This window comes from Podarcis muralis, chromosome 2 (genome assembly GCF_964188315.1).
Source record: "Podarcis muralis chromosome 2, rPodMur119.hap1.1, whole genome shotgun sequence".
In the NCBI taxonomy this organism is placed as follows: Eukaryota; Metazoa; Chordata; class Lepidosauria; order Squamata; family Lacertidae; genus Podarcis; species Podarcis muralis.
Window position 1 is genome coordinate 45152522 of NC_135656.1, and position 15978 is coordinate 45168499.

Here is a 15978-nt window from a genome sequence, read left to right on the forward strand (position 1 = left end):
AATTGCCACCTGAGCTTGCTGATGCCCCTTGTGAAAGGGGAACACACCCTTAGAGCAGTGCAAAGTGAAATCCTTTTGGTTCACCTTCAGGCAAGTTGTTGAGCAGGTTGGTTTTCCAGGGTGGCTGGACCCTGTTGCTCCCCAGAGAGTTGACAAAGGCTGTTCCCAATGATCTCTTTCAGATGACCTTTTTTCTAAGCATATTCCATTATTTATTCAGTCACCCCACACTTTCCACTGCAATTTCCCCATTACTTTCTTAATTGCAGGAAGGCTTTTGCTCTTTAAAACTGAATTTGTTGCACCAGGGTTCTAAATGTGTAAACCTAAATTTTCTGGCACATACTTGAATCATTTCCATGAAAAACTGACTGTCTAGAGTGAGGCAGCCTATACTGGCCAAATGCAGCTTGTATACCGCTGACTGGCCATCTTTGCTTCCCTATTCCTTTTTCTGCACCGTCTTCTCATTTTGTTTTCCCTCTTCCTGTTTTGTTAGTTTGTGAGTCAAAGGATTTATTCCTTAGTTCACATCTAACATTGTAATGCTACTTAGGAATGAAGAATATCACTTGTGTGTTCTACAGAACACCTAGCATGCTACTGGTTTGGTAACTACTAAGCAGTCATTGCAGAGGTACCCTGGAAAATTCTTCCTTGCTGCACGAAGGAAAATTTGCAGCTTTGGGAACATACAGATGTAAGAAGAGCCTACTGGGTCAGGCTGATGGCCCATCTAGTGCAACATCCTGTTCTCACAGTGGCCAGCCAGATGGTTGTGGGAAACATTTCTCCTCCTGCAATTTCCAGAACTGGTATTCAAAAGCTTACTGCCTCCAGCCATGGAGGAAAGCAGAGTCCTCATGGAGAGTAGCCATTGATAGGCTTATTCTCCATGAATTTGTCTCATCCTCTTTCAAAGTTGGTGGCTATCATTGCCTTCTGTGGGAGTTCCATAGTTCAACTATACCCTCTCAAAGTGCTTTCTCTTATCTGTCCTGAATCTTCCAACATTCCACATGTTCTAGTGCTGAGAGGAGGAAAGAGAGGAAAGCTTTTCTCATCCACTTTCTTCATGCCTTGCATAATTTTATAAATTTATACCATGTCGCCCCTTACTCAACTTTTATCTTAACTAAAAAGTCCCAAATGCTGCCACCTTTCCTCCATTCCCTGGATCATTTGGGTTGCATTTTTCTAAACCTTGCCCAACTCTTCCATAGCCTTTTTGAGGTGAAGCTTTCTAGAGTTAATCAGCACTTAAGCATATTACTATTAACATTCCAAGTTCTTTATATTCTTCCTATTTTACAAGGAGGAGTTAGCTCTGAAGCTGTAGTACAACAACAACAACAACAACAACAACACCTTCCTGCCCAATCAGGAGTGGCTGGTCAGCATTCAGTTTCTTATTTTCTTCTGGACCACCACCAGCATCCAATATCTGAATGTGCTTCACTGTGTCAGGCTGCAAGCACCAACAAATGCCACCCTACTTGGCCAACTGCTCTTACCAAGCCTATCAGCAAGTTGGCATCAGGCTCCCATCTCCCCATCTCCCCACCTTCCCTTTTCATCTAAACTGCAAAGAAAACTTCCCATAGTTTGACCCTGTCTAAAACCATGTGACTAGATCACAAATCGCTTCTTCTTCTTCTTCTTCTTCTTCTTCTTCTTCTTCTTCTTCTTCTTCTTCTTCTTCTTCTTCTTCTTCTTCTTCTTCTTCTTCCCCGGAGTGCTGTCTTTGTGGTACCTGGGGCAGGTGACCCTGTTCCCTCAACTTCGCAAAGCTCCTGTTCCGTGTCATTATTTCAGAACACGTCGTTCCAGTGATTTTTAAGATGCTGACGATTAGAAGGGTGGGGAAGATGAAATCCCTGGGTCAACCGTTTCTCGCTGGCGCGGCCCTGCACCCAAAACCCCCACCCCCTTATTGCCTGATCCCCTTCCCAATGCTTCCCTCCTCTCCCCAAGTGCCCGGGTTGCTTAGCAACCGCCACCATCAGCACCATCCATCCTTCCTTCTTGCAATAGAATGCTTAGTAGCACGCTGTGCGTGTCTTTGCTTGGCAAATCGGCCCTCTCTCCTCTTCCAACCGAAGGCGGTCAGCAGAAGCGGGTAAAGGTGCTCGCTTTGGGAATCGCGGTTGCAACTCTCTCGCGGCTCCCAGATGCAGCCTCGCGCACGTGCAACCAAAGGGGTTTAGGAGGAGAAAGAAAGAAAGCTCGCTTGGCACCACGCATGTGTTGATCTCCGCTGCTGCAGCAGCGGCGGAGGCAGCAGCAGTATCCGCATCAGCCCCGTATGCGTCGTTTCCACTTTGACCTCCGACTTAATCTGCATCGAGGCAGAAGCTTTTCTTGCGCTCTCACGCCCCCTCCCATTGCGCGCAATCCTTCCTCTGCCCGCCCCCTGCGCGCATCTCCCCAGCCCCCTCTCTGTGATGGATTGTGTGGGATTCTTCTCCTTCCTCCCCCTTTGCCTGTTCCAGTAGTGTGTGTACGTGTGATCCTCGCCTCCTCCCCCCCCCTCACCTCGACCCCTTTCTCCCAATTCTCTAAATTTGGAAGCTGCTGCTGTTGCGCTAGCCGTAGCAGATGCTTGGATCCGCCAAGGGGTTCGCGAGGATCTGATTTTTATATCTCTCTTCCCCCCCCCTCACCCTCCCCCGATAGCAAATCACCGAATATTAATTCAGCAGCTGGGAAAGAGCGAGAGCGAGCGAGCGCAATGTATCATCCTACTGGCGGGACCTGGTAACAGGAGGGAGGGGGGCCTCGCCATCACCCCCACCCCTACAGATCACTAAATAAAGAAGGGGACGGATCCGTCGGCAACCGAGAGGAAAAAGGGGGCGGGAAAGTGTGTGGGGTTGAGGGGGGGAGAGGGAGAGGGAGAGAGAGAGAGAGAGAGAAGGGGAGAGAGAGAAAGAGGGAGAGGATGAGTCCTCGAAATCCGCCCAGCCAAGGCAGCCTTTCAGTGCTGGATGCAGCGTCTCCTCTCAAAATGATGGTGCGGGCGCTGCTCCTCTTTTCGCTCATCCAGGGGTAAGCTGTGCTTTCTGTTTGCTACCGCGGGCTGGGGGTAGGCTGTTGGGGTGGGGGGTGGGGGTGATGGAAGGGGAGGGGGGAAGAAGATGCCGATTATAAATGCACAGGGCTGCAGAGGAACCCCTGCGTTTTCCCTTGCCCCCCCCCCTTCCTAGATCTATTCCCAACCATCACGATGAACATATTCTTTTCGGCTTTGCTGCGCTGGGAATCCAGGGCCCTCAGCGTGGATTTAAGCGGGCGCGGGGGGGGGGTGTTCGGTGAGATCTGGGGTGGGGAGAGAGGCGTCATTCCCATGAAGGTTCCCCCTCCCTCCCTGCAGTTTATCGGCTGCTTCCGCGCAAGGAATGGCACGGGAGAGCCTAATGGGGAGGACAGCACGGGCAGCTTCTCGAATGGGAGCCATAGCGGCGGGGCTGGGTGGTTCGGGTTTTTGACATTATTCTGGGTAGTGCTCTGCGCTGGCGTGGTTCCCCATCCCCCTGCTGGGCCGAAGGGCGGCTCACAGACCCCCACACTCGCCAAAAAATGCTGTCCCTGCCTGGCAAGGCTCCCCGTTCCCCGGAGCCGGGAGTGATGGCATGCAGAAGCCAGCATCTCCCTCTCGCCCGACGACAGTTTATCGCTCTCTTCGGCAAATATTTACACTGACGTTGCAATGGGTGTATCGCTTTCGCAGGGGCGCCGTCAGCTGCACTATACATGCGAGCTGTGTGATTACATATGCATATGTGTGTTTTCTGTGCACTGAACGTCATGGTACGTAAGAAAATAGGTTGTAGAGAAAGGATGCTGTGGGGGATGGAATAGGAAACGATGGTTCCTGTGGTGCATAAGCACTGGGCTGCTGAACGAGGCGTTTTGAGATTTTGTGTACCGTGCGTTTTATAGCAGGTTTGCATCCCGAAGTAGCAAAGCATTGCCAACTGCTCAGCCATTCATGCCCCCGACTGCTTTCCGTGGTAGTGACACAAGCTCGATTTCCGTGGGTGCATGAAGGCAAAGAGGCGCCTCCTCCCCTTTGTTATAATATTTGGCAACAGGAGAGCAGAGGCAATGCTTTACGTTCTTCTCTGGCTGGCTTCCCTTCCCCTTTACCTGCCATATTGAAGAACAGAACCAGCCTGATGCTTGGAGAAATGGCCAAGCTCACAACGTGCTGCTCCAGAACTAAAATTTTTTTCATTTCAACTTCTAGATAGGGGAAGGTGGGGAGTGCAGTCTTAAAAATAACATGCTTAACAAGTCTTGTTTTACTTTGCTCATTTGCATCCTCTTAAAACATGGGAAAACCTGGAATAGAAATGGGAACATTAGTAATAAATTCAACAATGGGACAGATTTGGTGGAGGGGAACTTATGTTTTTGTAAAAACAAGAAGTGTTTATAATCTTGTGTTTGGTTTCCTAAAGTATTATATTTCAAGCAGGGATATTCAGGTATCAGGGCCTTAAACCAACATTGTGGTCCATAGGAGCCAACTCCTAGGGGTCATGAAAGCTTTGCCCACCACAATAAAATATTAGAGGGGGCCAGGTCCCCACACAGTTGATGGGTATTCCCAGTCAAATTACGTGTGTGATCATCATGTGATCAATTATGTGGGGCAGGGCTTACCTGGGCCCCCACAATATTTTATTCAAGTTGGCACCCTTGCTGTGGTCTATCTTTTGGTTTGGAGGCCTGTGTTTGTTTCCTTTAGGGCAGGGGTCAGCAACCTTTTTCAGCAGGGGGCTGGTCCACCGTCCCTCAGACCATATGGTGGGCTGGACTATATTTTGGGGTAAAAAATGAACGAATTCCTATGCCCCACCAATAACCCAGAGATGCATTTTAAATAAAAGGACACATTCTACTCATTGTGGGCCAGATTGAGAAGGTGATTGGGCCACATCCAGCCCCTGGGCCTTAGGTTGCCTAACCGTGCTTTAGGGTGCCTAGTGCTATTTCCCCCTCCTTCCTCTCTTTTTCTCTCCCCTTTTCTATGTTTGAAAATGCAGGAGGGTGAGCTCAAGAGTTCCATCTTGCCTGTTACTGAAACATATTAATGAAATGAAGGTGTGATGGCTGTTTCTGCAGACATTTCAAACTTATTCCATCTGTCCTCCTGACAGAGGTAGTCAATGTAATGGCCAGATGTTTGTAAGCTACAATTCCTGCCAACCTTACCATTGCCCATGCTGGCCAGGTATCATGGGAGGTCAACCACATCGGGAAGGAACCCTGTTTTTGACCCATACAAATCTGAAATCCGCCATATCTGAGAACTAGGCCTCACACTGAGGCCACCATCAATTTCACTCATGGGGGAAATGAAACTGTACAAATCTTAAGGGTTGCTAGCATTCCTTCCCCATGGGGTTTTGAAATATGCTTTAGCAAAACAAAACAGCACAAATGTGTATGAAAATTGTTCTCCCTGGTCCTGTCACCTTGGCAAATGAGGTAGCCATTTGCAATTTCCCTTTGAAACTTCACAGCATGTCTGCACAGTGTTAGGTACATATTTTTTTTTAAAAAAGGTGTTAAAACACAAACATAATGAGCAGAAAACTGTAGTTTTGTCATATTACCATTCTAGATTTGCTTTTCATTGTTAAAGGTCTAAAATACATGAATGTAGGTGCCAGGCGAGCCTTTTTGGGGAGGGAGTTGTCCCCTGCACTAGAGAAGGGTTCCTCTCCTCCCCAGTCTCCATCTGTCCCACCTCACCCAGTCAAGGCACCTACATAATGGCCCTCAGATGATTATCTCAGTAAACTGGAAGGTTGATATGAGAATAGGCATAACTTCAGGTATCCAAGTTTCAAATTTTAGAGGGCAACACACCAACACTCAGAAATGGATTGGGAGCCTGGCAACTCTTTAAGCTATTGCCACGAAGGAAGCTACTGTTAAGGAAGGAAGCAATGGTTAGCCAACACAGATTTTTATTATTTTAAATTGGTGGTTGTGATGGGGAAAGTCATGGGAAACAGTTGCAACAGTCATAATTCAAAGCATGGATTCAGTATGTGTTTACCTTGTCCTCAGTTCCAGGGATAGCACTCAGGATTCTATTGGATGTTTGTGTGTAGAGGTCAGAAGCAGTCTTCCAATAAACCTTGTGAAGTAAAGGGACCATGAGAAAAGAAGTGTTAGTAATTTGCTCTTTCTACCTTTGTTTTGAGGTCAGGATGTTTATGCAAACTGCCCATCCTCTTCAAAGTTTCCCCTGTGTACTTTAAGAGTGCAGAATATGAGGCTTAGGTCATGCACCCTCTCGTCTGAGTGATCGGCTCCCTACCAGGGGTTGACTATTGCTGTGGGGGTGCTGTGATTGAGTGCAGTTAGCCAGGAAGGATCATAGCCTTTGTTGGTATCAGGGTGTGGGAAACTGGTTTTGGGGGGCTATGTTTTTTGACTCTCCACTGAGTTCAATGGAAGTTTTTTCATTCATATTATACTGTGCATTTGTCTACATAATTTTAGACTTGCAGAGGGCCTGGGAACAGATTCTGGCCTTTAGCATTCAAGCTAAGCCTGCTCCTCCCTCGACATGTCCCTGTGCACTCCATCTTCAGCCCCTCCAGTGATGGGGATACTTCAACATAACATTACAGCAGAATACCCTTGACTTTGCCATGGTGTCAGATCCCCAGGTGGTGGCATATTGCTACAATCCACTAGTGTAGGGAACTTGCACCAAATCCTAAAGATATCCAGCCAGCGCCCCTTGAATTGCAGCTTTAGTACTCAAAAGTTCTATATAACTTTTGTGAAAGTAATGCAATTTTTTTTAGTTCTATGGGGACATGGTGTGTGTGTGTGTGTGTGTGTGTGTGTGTGTGTGATTTTTGAGGTAGAGTTATAATTGCCTTTCCTTAAGTTAGTGTTTCAGTTGCAGAGCTTACCTCTTAAACTCAAAATGGTAATGTTTTGTGCCTAGGAAAATTTGATTTCTGCCCACCTTGTTGAAAACCTCTATTGTAATGGACTGGATTAGTGCCATGGGCACCACTAAAACTGCATGTGACATTGGTAACTATAAGCGACATGACTCTTCCATTGATGTCAGTACTGCTTCAAGTACCTTTTAAATGTTTAATTTCTAAATTTCTTTTTGAAAGCCGAGCCACTCACCTACTGTGCCACTCATCTGAAGGAGCATTCATCCAACTGTTTAGACAAAGCAAAAGGTGGCATACACTGGCAAAGCTATTCCTCCCCTGAAGCCATGGTCCTTCTGCTCCATGACCACCTCCGGATCCCTCTCACATGTGTAGAGGAGTCATTGTCTCACTTCACACCGTGTGCTGTAGGCACTGGGAAGCAGGGGCATTTGTTTCTTTGCTTCAAAGTGTCTCCAAATCTTGGCAAGAAGGTTGAGCCCCTTCTCAACCCAAAGTTCTCTACTAGTACCAGAAAGGATGGGAGAGCCACTGTGTTGCTGCCATCATGATGCTTGGTGCTTTTCCTCGCCCCCAATTTCTCTGAGATGCACAGAGAATGTAAGGAAGGTTTGCACTGGGCTAACAGGGGCAGATAGTTGGCAAAAAGAGATTGCGGTCACTGCTGTCCACCTGGCAACCACAGGTGTGGGTCCTTTGTCTTACTCATACCACACGAGTGTGAATTATATGAGAATCACATGGGACTGACATATGATGTGATTACTTCCTATGCCAGAGTCACCAGCCTGCCCTTTTCACCTGTTCCATGTGATTTATGTGTATGTGTGTGATGCTGCAGCATGGGTGCAATCTTCTTGCAAGTGGTTTGCATGCCACAATGGCAACCTATTAATTAGATCTAAATGTGTGGAGGATAGCAACCAAAATTTGCTCCTAATGCACAGGTTGTAGAACAGAATGTAAGACTGTGATCCTATACTCGGCGCAACTGCCTTCCTTACATTGGTTAAATTTCTTTGGCAGTTCTGTAAGTTGAACTAAACTCTACACAACATGAGGGATATTCTTCAGTGTCAATGTGGTGAGATTTAAAGAAAGGGTCTGGCTCTGATACAAGCCATTATTATAATAGCATATACAAATTTGCATATAACTAAAATAGTCCCATATAATCAGAATTGAAGCAGTATCATGAAAGTGAAAGTTAGTCAGTTACAGCACAATCTTAACCAGAAACAGAAATGAATGGATCACAGGAGCAAGTCGTACTTGCATAAATAATATGTATGCATAGGCTTTAAAATCTTCTTCATATGTGCTATGTGTAGATGACACTATGTCTCCCTTTGGCACCTGTCAGGATTGGCCTGTGGGAAGCAGCCTGGGGTGTCCAGAAAATGGGAACCTGGAGCAATGCAACAAGCCAGTAGTTAGAACCAAAGGACAAATGAGCCAGGATTGAGAAGGAAGCCAGAAGTCAGGACCAGGACAACTAAAAAATACAGGGATGTGCCAGAGTTTGAAAACAAAACACCATTGCTGTTCAGGCAAGGAAGTCCTCTTACACTTGTTCCCATCCAGGAGGATCCAACAGCCAATATGGGTGGGCAGAGTCAGCCCAGGAATGCTAAACTGTCAATGCAGAGGTTTCAACATGCAGTTCGGTGGCTCACCGCAAAGCCTCCCAGTTCAAGCCCTAGCCTCTCTTGACAGCACCTCATCACTTGACCAAACTTGCCAGAGCTATGAGGAATCCTCAGAGTTTTGGGGTTTGAACTTTAGCAACTGCTCACTGAAGATCAGATTCATGTGTCATATTAACAAAGAACCAAATGGGATTTGTGAAAATTATACCAATTGTACTTCTTACCATTGTTCACATAAATGATCCTATTGTTAAGAAATATTTCTGAAGAGTTTCTTTGGAATGTGATTATCTGAGGTGATGAATTAAAGTGCCCTGCTTTCATTTGTTTTCTACCTTTTTAATGACCACTTTTTGCATTAAAGCCTGCCCCCCCAATAAATAAATCTTGGCTATGCCCATGGGGCTGGCTGGGATGGAACTTATTTCTGAAGCGACATGATAAGATGTAAGCTCATTGGAGGAACTATGATTTACACAAATGCTACATCTATGGGTAGGTCTAAGACACCCTCCATTTCTAGACATTTTCTATACATTTTCCTTTTCCTACATCTATTTCTGAATGGGAACACAGGTAACATTGACTCCATCTCACTCCTCCCTGGGTGTTTTAAAGAGAAGATTGAAGGGATTTATGCACAGAAGTTCTTTTTTTAGGATACATTGTCTTTCTTTATAGCAGCAGTCACAAAAGCAAACCAACATCTCCAAAAGGTCCAGTTCTTCAGCATGCAAAAAAGTGAGCTATGGTTGAGTCAGGTGGGTTTCTCCATGGAGGTAATTGTATAGTGCCAGGATAGAAAAGGACTTGCCTCTTGCATTCAAATGTTAGATATGGTCCAGGTTCTCTTGGGCTGATCTCTGTGCACTGAAGGTTACATACAGAAGAAAGTAACAAGGTCTCAGGCAGTTTAGGACTTTTAAGGTAAAGACGTGTGTTTCTTAAGCAAGATGACAGCTTGGCGCAGGCCTATATTCCGGTAATGGATGTGAGAATGACTGTGCACACCTGCAGTAGGGAAGACACTCCTGTAACAGCAAAAACTGCCTTAAACTGAGTTGGCCATTGACTCAGCTAGCTCAGTATTCTCTACATGTCTGGAAACTATATTCAGTGTTATTCATTTTGAAGAAATATACAGGTACACCTGGTCACAAGAATATAATGCTTTCTAACCATATCTGCTTTTGAATGTATATTTTCAAGTTCTTACTCTATGTGGTTGCTCAACCAAACCTCCTGCCCGTTCTAAATTAAAAAGCAGTGATGGATAACAGGCAGGGGCAAGCTCATGAATGACATCCCAGTTGCCACAGTTTCAGTGAGAGGGGACCTTCACTGAGAGAATTAAACAGTCACGAAGAGCATCTGCTTTAAATGAAGGTCTCACTTTCTCTCTCTGGCATCTCCAGGTAGGGATAGCAAATGCTCCTGTCAACAGATGGACCAATGGTCTGGCTTATATAAGGCAGCTTTCTATGTTCCTTTCAATGTACCTGCCATTTACTAGTAAGGTGTAAGGCAGCATTTAATTTTATCTATTCAGTTACTTATTGCCCCACACCTTCCTCATCCTGTTCTTTGTTCATTGTGTTTGGAGAACAATGGATGGGCTTTGCCTTAATTTTTACCTTTCAGTGATGATGATGATGATAAATTGTGCTATTAATTTTAATTTAGCTAGCACATGTTTGGTTGCTTGGTTCTGTTTGAGTAGTACTGAAAACTGCTCTGGGATAGACATTATGTAGGGTAGGATATCAGTGCTTCATATCTATATCTATATCTATATCTATATCTATATCTATATCATCTATATCTATATCTATATCTATATCCTAATCTACAAAAAACCTGATGGCTCCCTAGGACACACTATCTACCGGAAAAAAACACACACCAACCGCTACTTACATGCACAATCACACCACCACCCTGCACAAATAAACTCCGTAGCCAAGACTCTCATCTCCAGAACCAAACGCCTGGCTGACAAAGACCACTTGACAACTGAGTTACAGAATCTCTCAAATGTGTTAATTGCCAATGGATACCAGCAAAACAGGGTTACGAAGCTAATCCAAAAAGAAACACCCCCCAAAAACCAAGACACAGAAGAAAACAATGGCATGGCCCTCCTTCCTTATATCAAGGGCACTACAGATAAAATTAGCAAAATCCTCCATAAACACAATATCAAAACAGCCTTTTGCGCCAACCAAAAAATAGCCAATATCCTCAGAAACCCCAAGGATAAAATCCAGTTGGAAAACCAAGGGGTCTATGAAATACCCTGCAAAGTCTGCCCAGCCACGTACATTGGACAAACAAACAGACGAATAAATGCACGTATCGCAGAACACAAGAATGCCGTCAAAAAAGAAGAAAAAACTTCCTCTCTCTTCCAACACATGAAAGAAACAGGACACGAAATTAATTTTGCAGATTCCAAATTGCTCTCTAACATGGAACATCACCACAAGAGAATAATCATGGAAGCCATCGAGATAGAGAAACACCCTCACAACATGAACAAGCGTGACGACACATCCCGCTTGCCAGACATCTGGAAATTAGCCCTCCCCACAAAAACTGACACCAGATCCAGAGGCACACAGAACGCCATCACCAATCAACCACACCAGACCCAAACCCAGACCCTCTCCACAGATAAATTACAGACACCATCCAGTAGCCAAACCATGGTGGCACCTCCGGATGCTGCACCCCCCTGCAATCCCTACACAGATCTGGCTGGCACAGGCCACAAAACCACAGCTCGCCCCTATACACGAAGCCAAGCCAGAGCACAACTAAATGTAGTACACCCATCTTCTCAGAAAAACTCTTCACAAAGTTCAAGAGGTCAAGACACAAAGGCTTTAGCAACTAATCCACACCTAATGACCCACCTAAGTGGTACTCAGGATATCACTCAAGAAATCACTCAAGATATCCCTCAAGCAATTAAGGAACAAAAGAAGAAAAGGCACACTAGCCTAGGAACTTCCTCTCTGCCCAAAACATTGGAGGCCACACCTCCTCAACAGTATTTATAGGAACTCAAACACTGAGATCCTGCTCTGTTCCAGTAACAAGAAGCCGAAAGCACCTGCCTGAAGATGACGAGTGAGACCTCGTCGAAACGTCGCCTAGACACCCCAACTTTTACACGGGAAGATACCCGAGGACACCAAAACCTGCATCTATATCTATATCTATACACACACACACACACACAGAGAGAGAGAGAGAGAGAGAGAGAGAGAGAGAGAGAGGGGGGGGGGGGGGGTTGTATGCAACACTGCTGTTCCACTCCTGCAGCAGAACTTCCCCTTTCTCTCCATTATACCCCCTCAGGCATCCTCAAAATCTGCTCCAGAGGGTTGGGGGTCCTACAGAGCAGATTTGGGGATAGGGGGAAGAAGAGAAGGGAAGTTCCATTGTCCCAGTGTAAAAGCCACTCACACAACACTGGATACAGCGAACTGACTGGCAGTGGCTCTCTAAGGTATCAGACAGGAGACTTTCCCAGCCCTACCCAGAGATGGTAGGGATTGAATCTGGGGCCTTTTGCCTGCACCAAAGCCTCTGCTGTGTATATCTTGGTCTTCCTTATTTTTGCTCTCTCCTCCCCCCCCCCAAACAATTCAGTGAGAGAAAGAGGGTGTAAGAGAACGAAACAGGGCCCACTAGCTACTATTTTCAGAGACCATTTTAAGAGGCAGGCAGCAGATGAGATTTTGTTTTTGTAGTGTATAGGCACATGTATGCACGCCATAGTTTTTACAATATAAATAGTGTATTCTGGTCATATGAGGCTTTTACTAAGCTGCATCAGAGTATCTTCAGATATAAGCAAAAGTCTGTACTCTCTGGCAGATTGAGGATTAACAACTAAATTGCTGTTCCAGTTGCCCAGTCTTTTAGCATAATGTGAACTTGACAAGTCTTGCTAAATATAAAAGTGTCTGGTAGGTGAATTAATGAGAATGACACATTCATCCTTGTTCAGAATGGTCTTGTTTGACAGTGTCTGAAAATAAAATGGAGACATACCCAGGCAAAAGAATATATGTCTGTTCCCACACCCCCTGCATTCCTTTCATCTCTTGTCATTTTTAAAGTACTCAGATAGCCATGATATATATGTATCATCCATTGAAATGTTTCTATTACATTCCACTGTCTCCACAGCCCTCTTTAACATTAGCTGCATTGGCAAAGCTGGGCATTTCCTCAGTGACACCATCAAAATGGATGTCACCATGGGCAGGGCTCTTGCTGACTATGATGCTGATGCAGATGAGACAATGGCACCAAGAGAGTGAGAGCAGAGAGACTGGACAAGGGTGAGGACAATGGCAGCTGCAGAGAGGAGTGACTAACTTTAAAGATTCAATGGCATTTGCAGTCCCTTGTACTGTACATGTCTGAAGCATCCCTTTGATGGATATTTTTCATCGTGGGGGAGGGATCTAGCAACATCTAACTGTCATTAATCCTAATCCCTTATTAATAAACACCTGAATATCTGAAATTATCTATGAAGAGCTATTAAGACCTATTAATAACTGGTATTTGTTATAGTGCATGCCAGCTTGCAATTCACTTGTAATTCTTAGATTGCAGAAGGCCAATAGGAAATATTAGAACATTCTGATATTTACATTCCAAGAACAATCAAGCATATTGACCATCTTCAACCTTGTTCCTTGCCATTTATGGATAAATATCAATAAAACTTCTAACACAAGAATTTCTGACACTTACAATACAGTACGCCCCAAGGGTAATTTAATGTCTTAACCTAATGGCCAATCAGAACAGCAGATTCTTGTTATATATCTAAATTTGTAGCTTCATGCTACTGATATATATTTTATTGGTATAGAATTTTCATTCAATCTATCCTGCAAAAAGACTTTTGAATTCTCAACCAAAAGTATATAGGATAAGGAGGCTGTAGTGAAGAGAAAATAGGCTAAACTAGTAAAGTATTTTAGAGCTATTCACTATTAATGAAAGGAAACCAGCACCTGTAATTGAAAGCTCCCATCCTGATGAAGAACAGGAACTTGCTCCTTAATTGCCCCCTAATTATCAGTAATTCATTAGTAAAAGGTAAAGGTAAAGGACCCCTGGATGGTTAAATCTAGTCAAAGGTGACTATGGGGTGCGACACTCATCACCTTTCTGCCACAGTGGTACCTATTTATCTACCTGCACTGGCGTGCTTTCGAACTGCTAGGTTGGCAGAAGCTGGGACAGAGCAACAGGAGTTCACCCCATCAAGGGATTCGAACTGCCAACCTTCTGATCGGCAAACCCAAGAGGCTCAGTGGTTTAGACCACAGCTCCACCCGCGTAATCAGTAATGCTGGCCTACACAGAACAAGAAGCAGTTAGGAGAAGAGGAAGATATTCCTTCCAAAGGAGGAAGCTTCGATTTAAAGTCATTGTAGACCTGAAAAGCCTCCATTCAATGTTTTCAGTTTTCTTTGGGCAGGGTACCACTGCACGTGTATTTTAAACATTCACACACCCTTCCAAAATCAGGGCTATGAAACACAGGGCAACAGAAAAAACTGAACTGCAACTAGTTGACAATGACACCATCTGATTCCTAACTAAAAAGTGTGTGAAGAATGGATGGCAATTGCAGGCTCAATTGCTAGTGTAGAAGCAACCAGTCTTTTTTCAGGAGTTGGTAGCTAAGCTATGGGTGGATGGGTCAACACAATAATTGGCTACATGCCTGCCAAGTGGAGGTTATCAAAAGGACAGGAAGGATGGTTCCACTTAACCACACTAGCAGCAAAATGAATAATCCTTCAACCCTGGAAAGTCCGAACCACGTCATGTACAGAACACTGGATGCAAGACCTCTTGCAACTAGTAGCCAATGATAACATTCTACTCTACAAAGCACATGAAAAGTCAGTCTTCCAAAAGATTTGGAGGGCATTTTAGGAATCCTTCACCAAGTAGTACCCACAACTGGAAGCAGTGAGAGGCACAATGCAGGGATGGAAACTCCCCCAACTTAATGGATGTTAATCTAAGACAGGCATAGGCAAACTCCAGATGTTTTGGGACTACAACTCCCATAATCCCTAGTTAACAGGGCCAGTGGTCAGGGATGATGGGAATTGTAGTCCCAAAACATCTGGAGGGCTGGGTTTGCCCATGCCTGATCTAAGACTAGTGCAGAACAGTGACACTCATTTATCCTCAACCTTATTGGGCATGCAAACCTGAACATTGTGTACTGTGCTAAAAAAACCTGAACAACAGAGATGACAATACTGTAGCTAGAGAGAGAGAGAGAGAGAGCATGAGGTGGGAGGGGGAATAAGGGATTGTACTGTTCTATTGTGATACTGTGAAAATGCTAATAAACCATGGATGATAAAAATTTGCATTTGCTTGCTTCCAGAAAATAGCAATTTCCTGTAGGATCCTGGTAAAAAAACGGGACGCCACACTATTATTGTTCCCCTTTTCTTAGCCCCTTTCCCCCATTTTCACTTCATTCTTTTGATATTTCACCTTCTTTCTGCATTGAGTTTTCACTCTTTGCCCTCAACATCATACAATATCACAATGTTTGATCATATTTACTCATTCCTTCTTTCATCTTTGCTATAGATAGTTCTCTCACATACACACACCCCCACCAGCACCAAATCGCCCACACCATATGCACATTCATCTGGGGGGAAACTTTGGTTTTCAGCCATTGCTGAGAGGGAGAAGTGAAGAGTTAGATCTATAAAGTAAGCATATTTTGGTTCAAATGAAGTTTTTTCCTTCTCTGATGTATCGATCCAGATGGAGACATACTTCAAATGTACAGCAAAGCTTCTAAGTGCTCCCGTTTCAAAAGCACCTTGTTCTCCCAACAATGAGCAAGTTTCCCAGAAGGAACTTTCAAAAGTACCCTCCAGGTGCAGGATGAGGACATTTTGGGAAAAGTAGAGAGAAACAAATGCTTTTAGGGTTTCTCTGAATTGAATCCTGTTTATTCAGACTGATTACCCTTGGGAAGCAGATTATAAGAAATGTTGCAAAAAAATTCATAACATTCAAAAACACAATACTGTTTTTTTTAAAAAGAAATTGTTTGGTGGAGCAAATGTTTGTTTTTAAAGAAAGGAAAAATGAAATTATATATATTTAAAAATCATATAATAAATCATATAATAAATGAATAAAAAGAGAACCTACTCAAGTGATGCTGACACCAAAACCCCCCACATATGCTAAGTAAAAGAATGTAAGTTTTATGACCCCCCTCTCTTCTCTCCCAACCATATACTGTATACAATATTAATGTCTCACATTGAATGTAACTGATCTGTAGCAAAGAGACTATGACCTGA

The 15978-nt window shown here is 44.3% G+C and overlaps 1 protein-coding gene across 2 annotated transcripts in view; it reads left to right on the forward strand.

Annotated features, from left to right (window-relative positions):
• The first annotated feature begins 2497 nt into the window (after positions 1-2497).
• GABRG2 (gamma-aminobutyric acid type A receptor subunit gamma2) overlaps positions 2498-15978 on the forward strand; it is a 61507-nt gene continuing 48026 nt past the window's right edge. The window contains exon 1 of one of the 2 annotated variants that reach the window (XM_028717423.2): positions 2498-3048. In XM_028717423.2, the coding sequence (XP_028573256.1) occupies positions 2942-3048 (107 nt within the window). In that variant the 5' untranslated portion in view covers positions 2498-2941. The remainder of the gene's footprint in view (positions 3049-15978) is intronic. The other variant, XM_028717424.2, reaches the window with a different exon arrangement.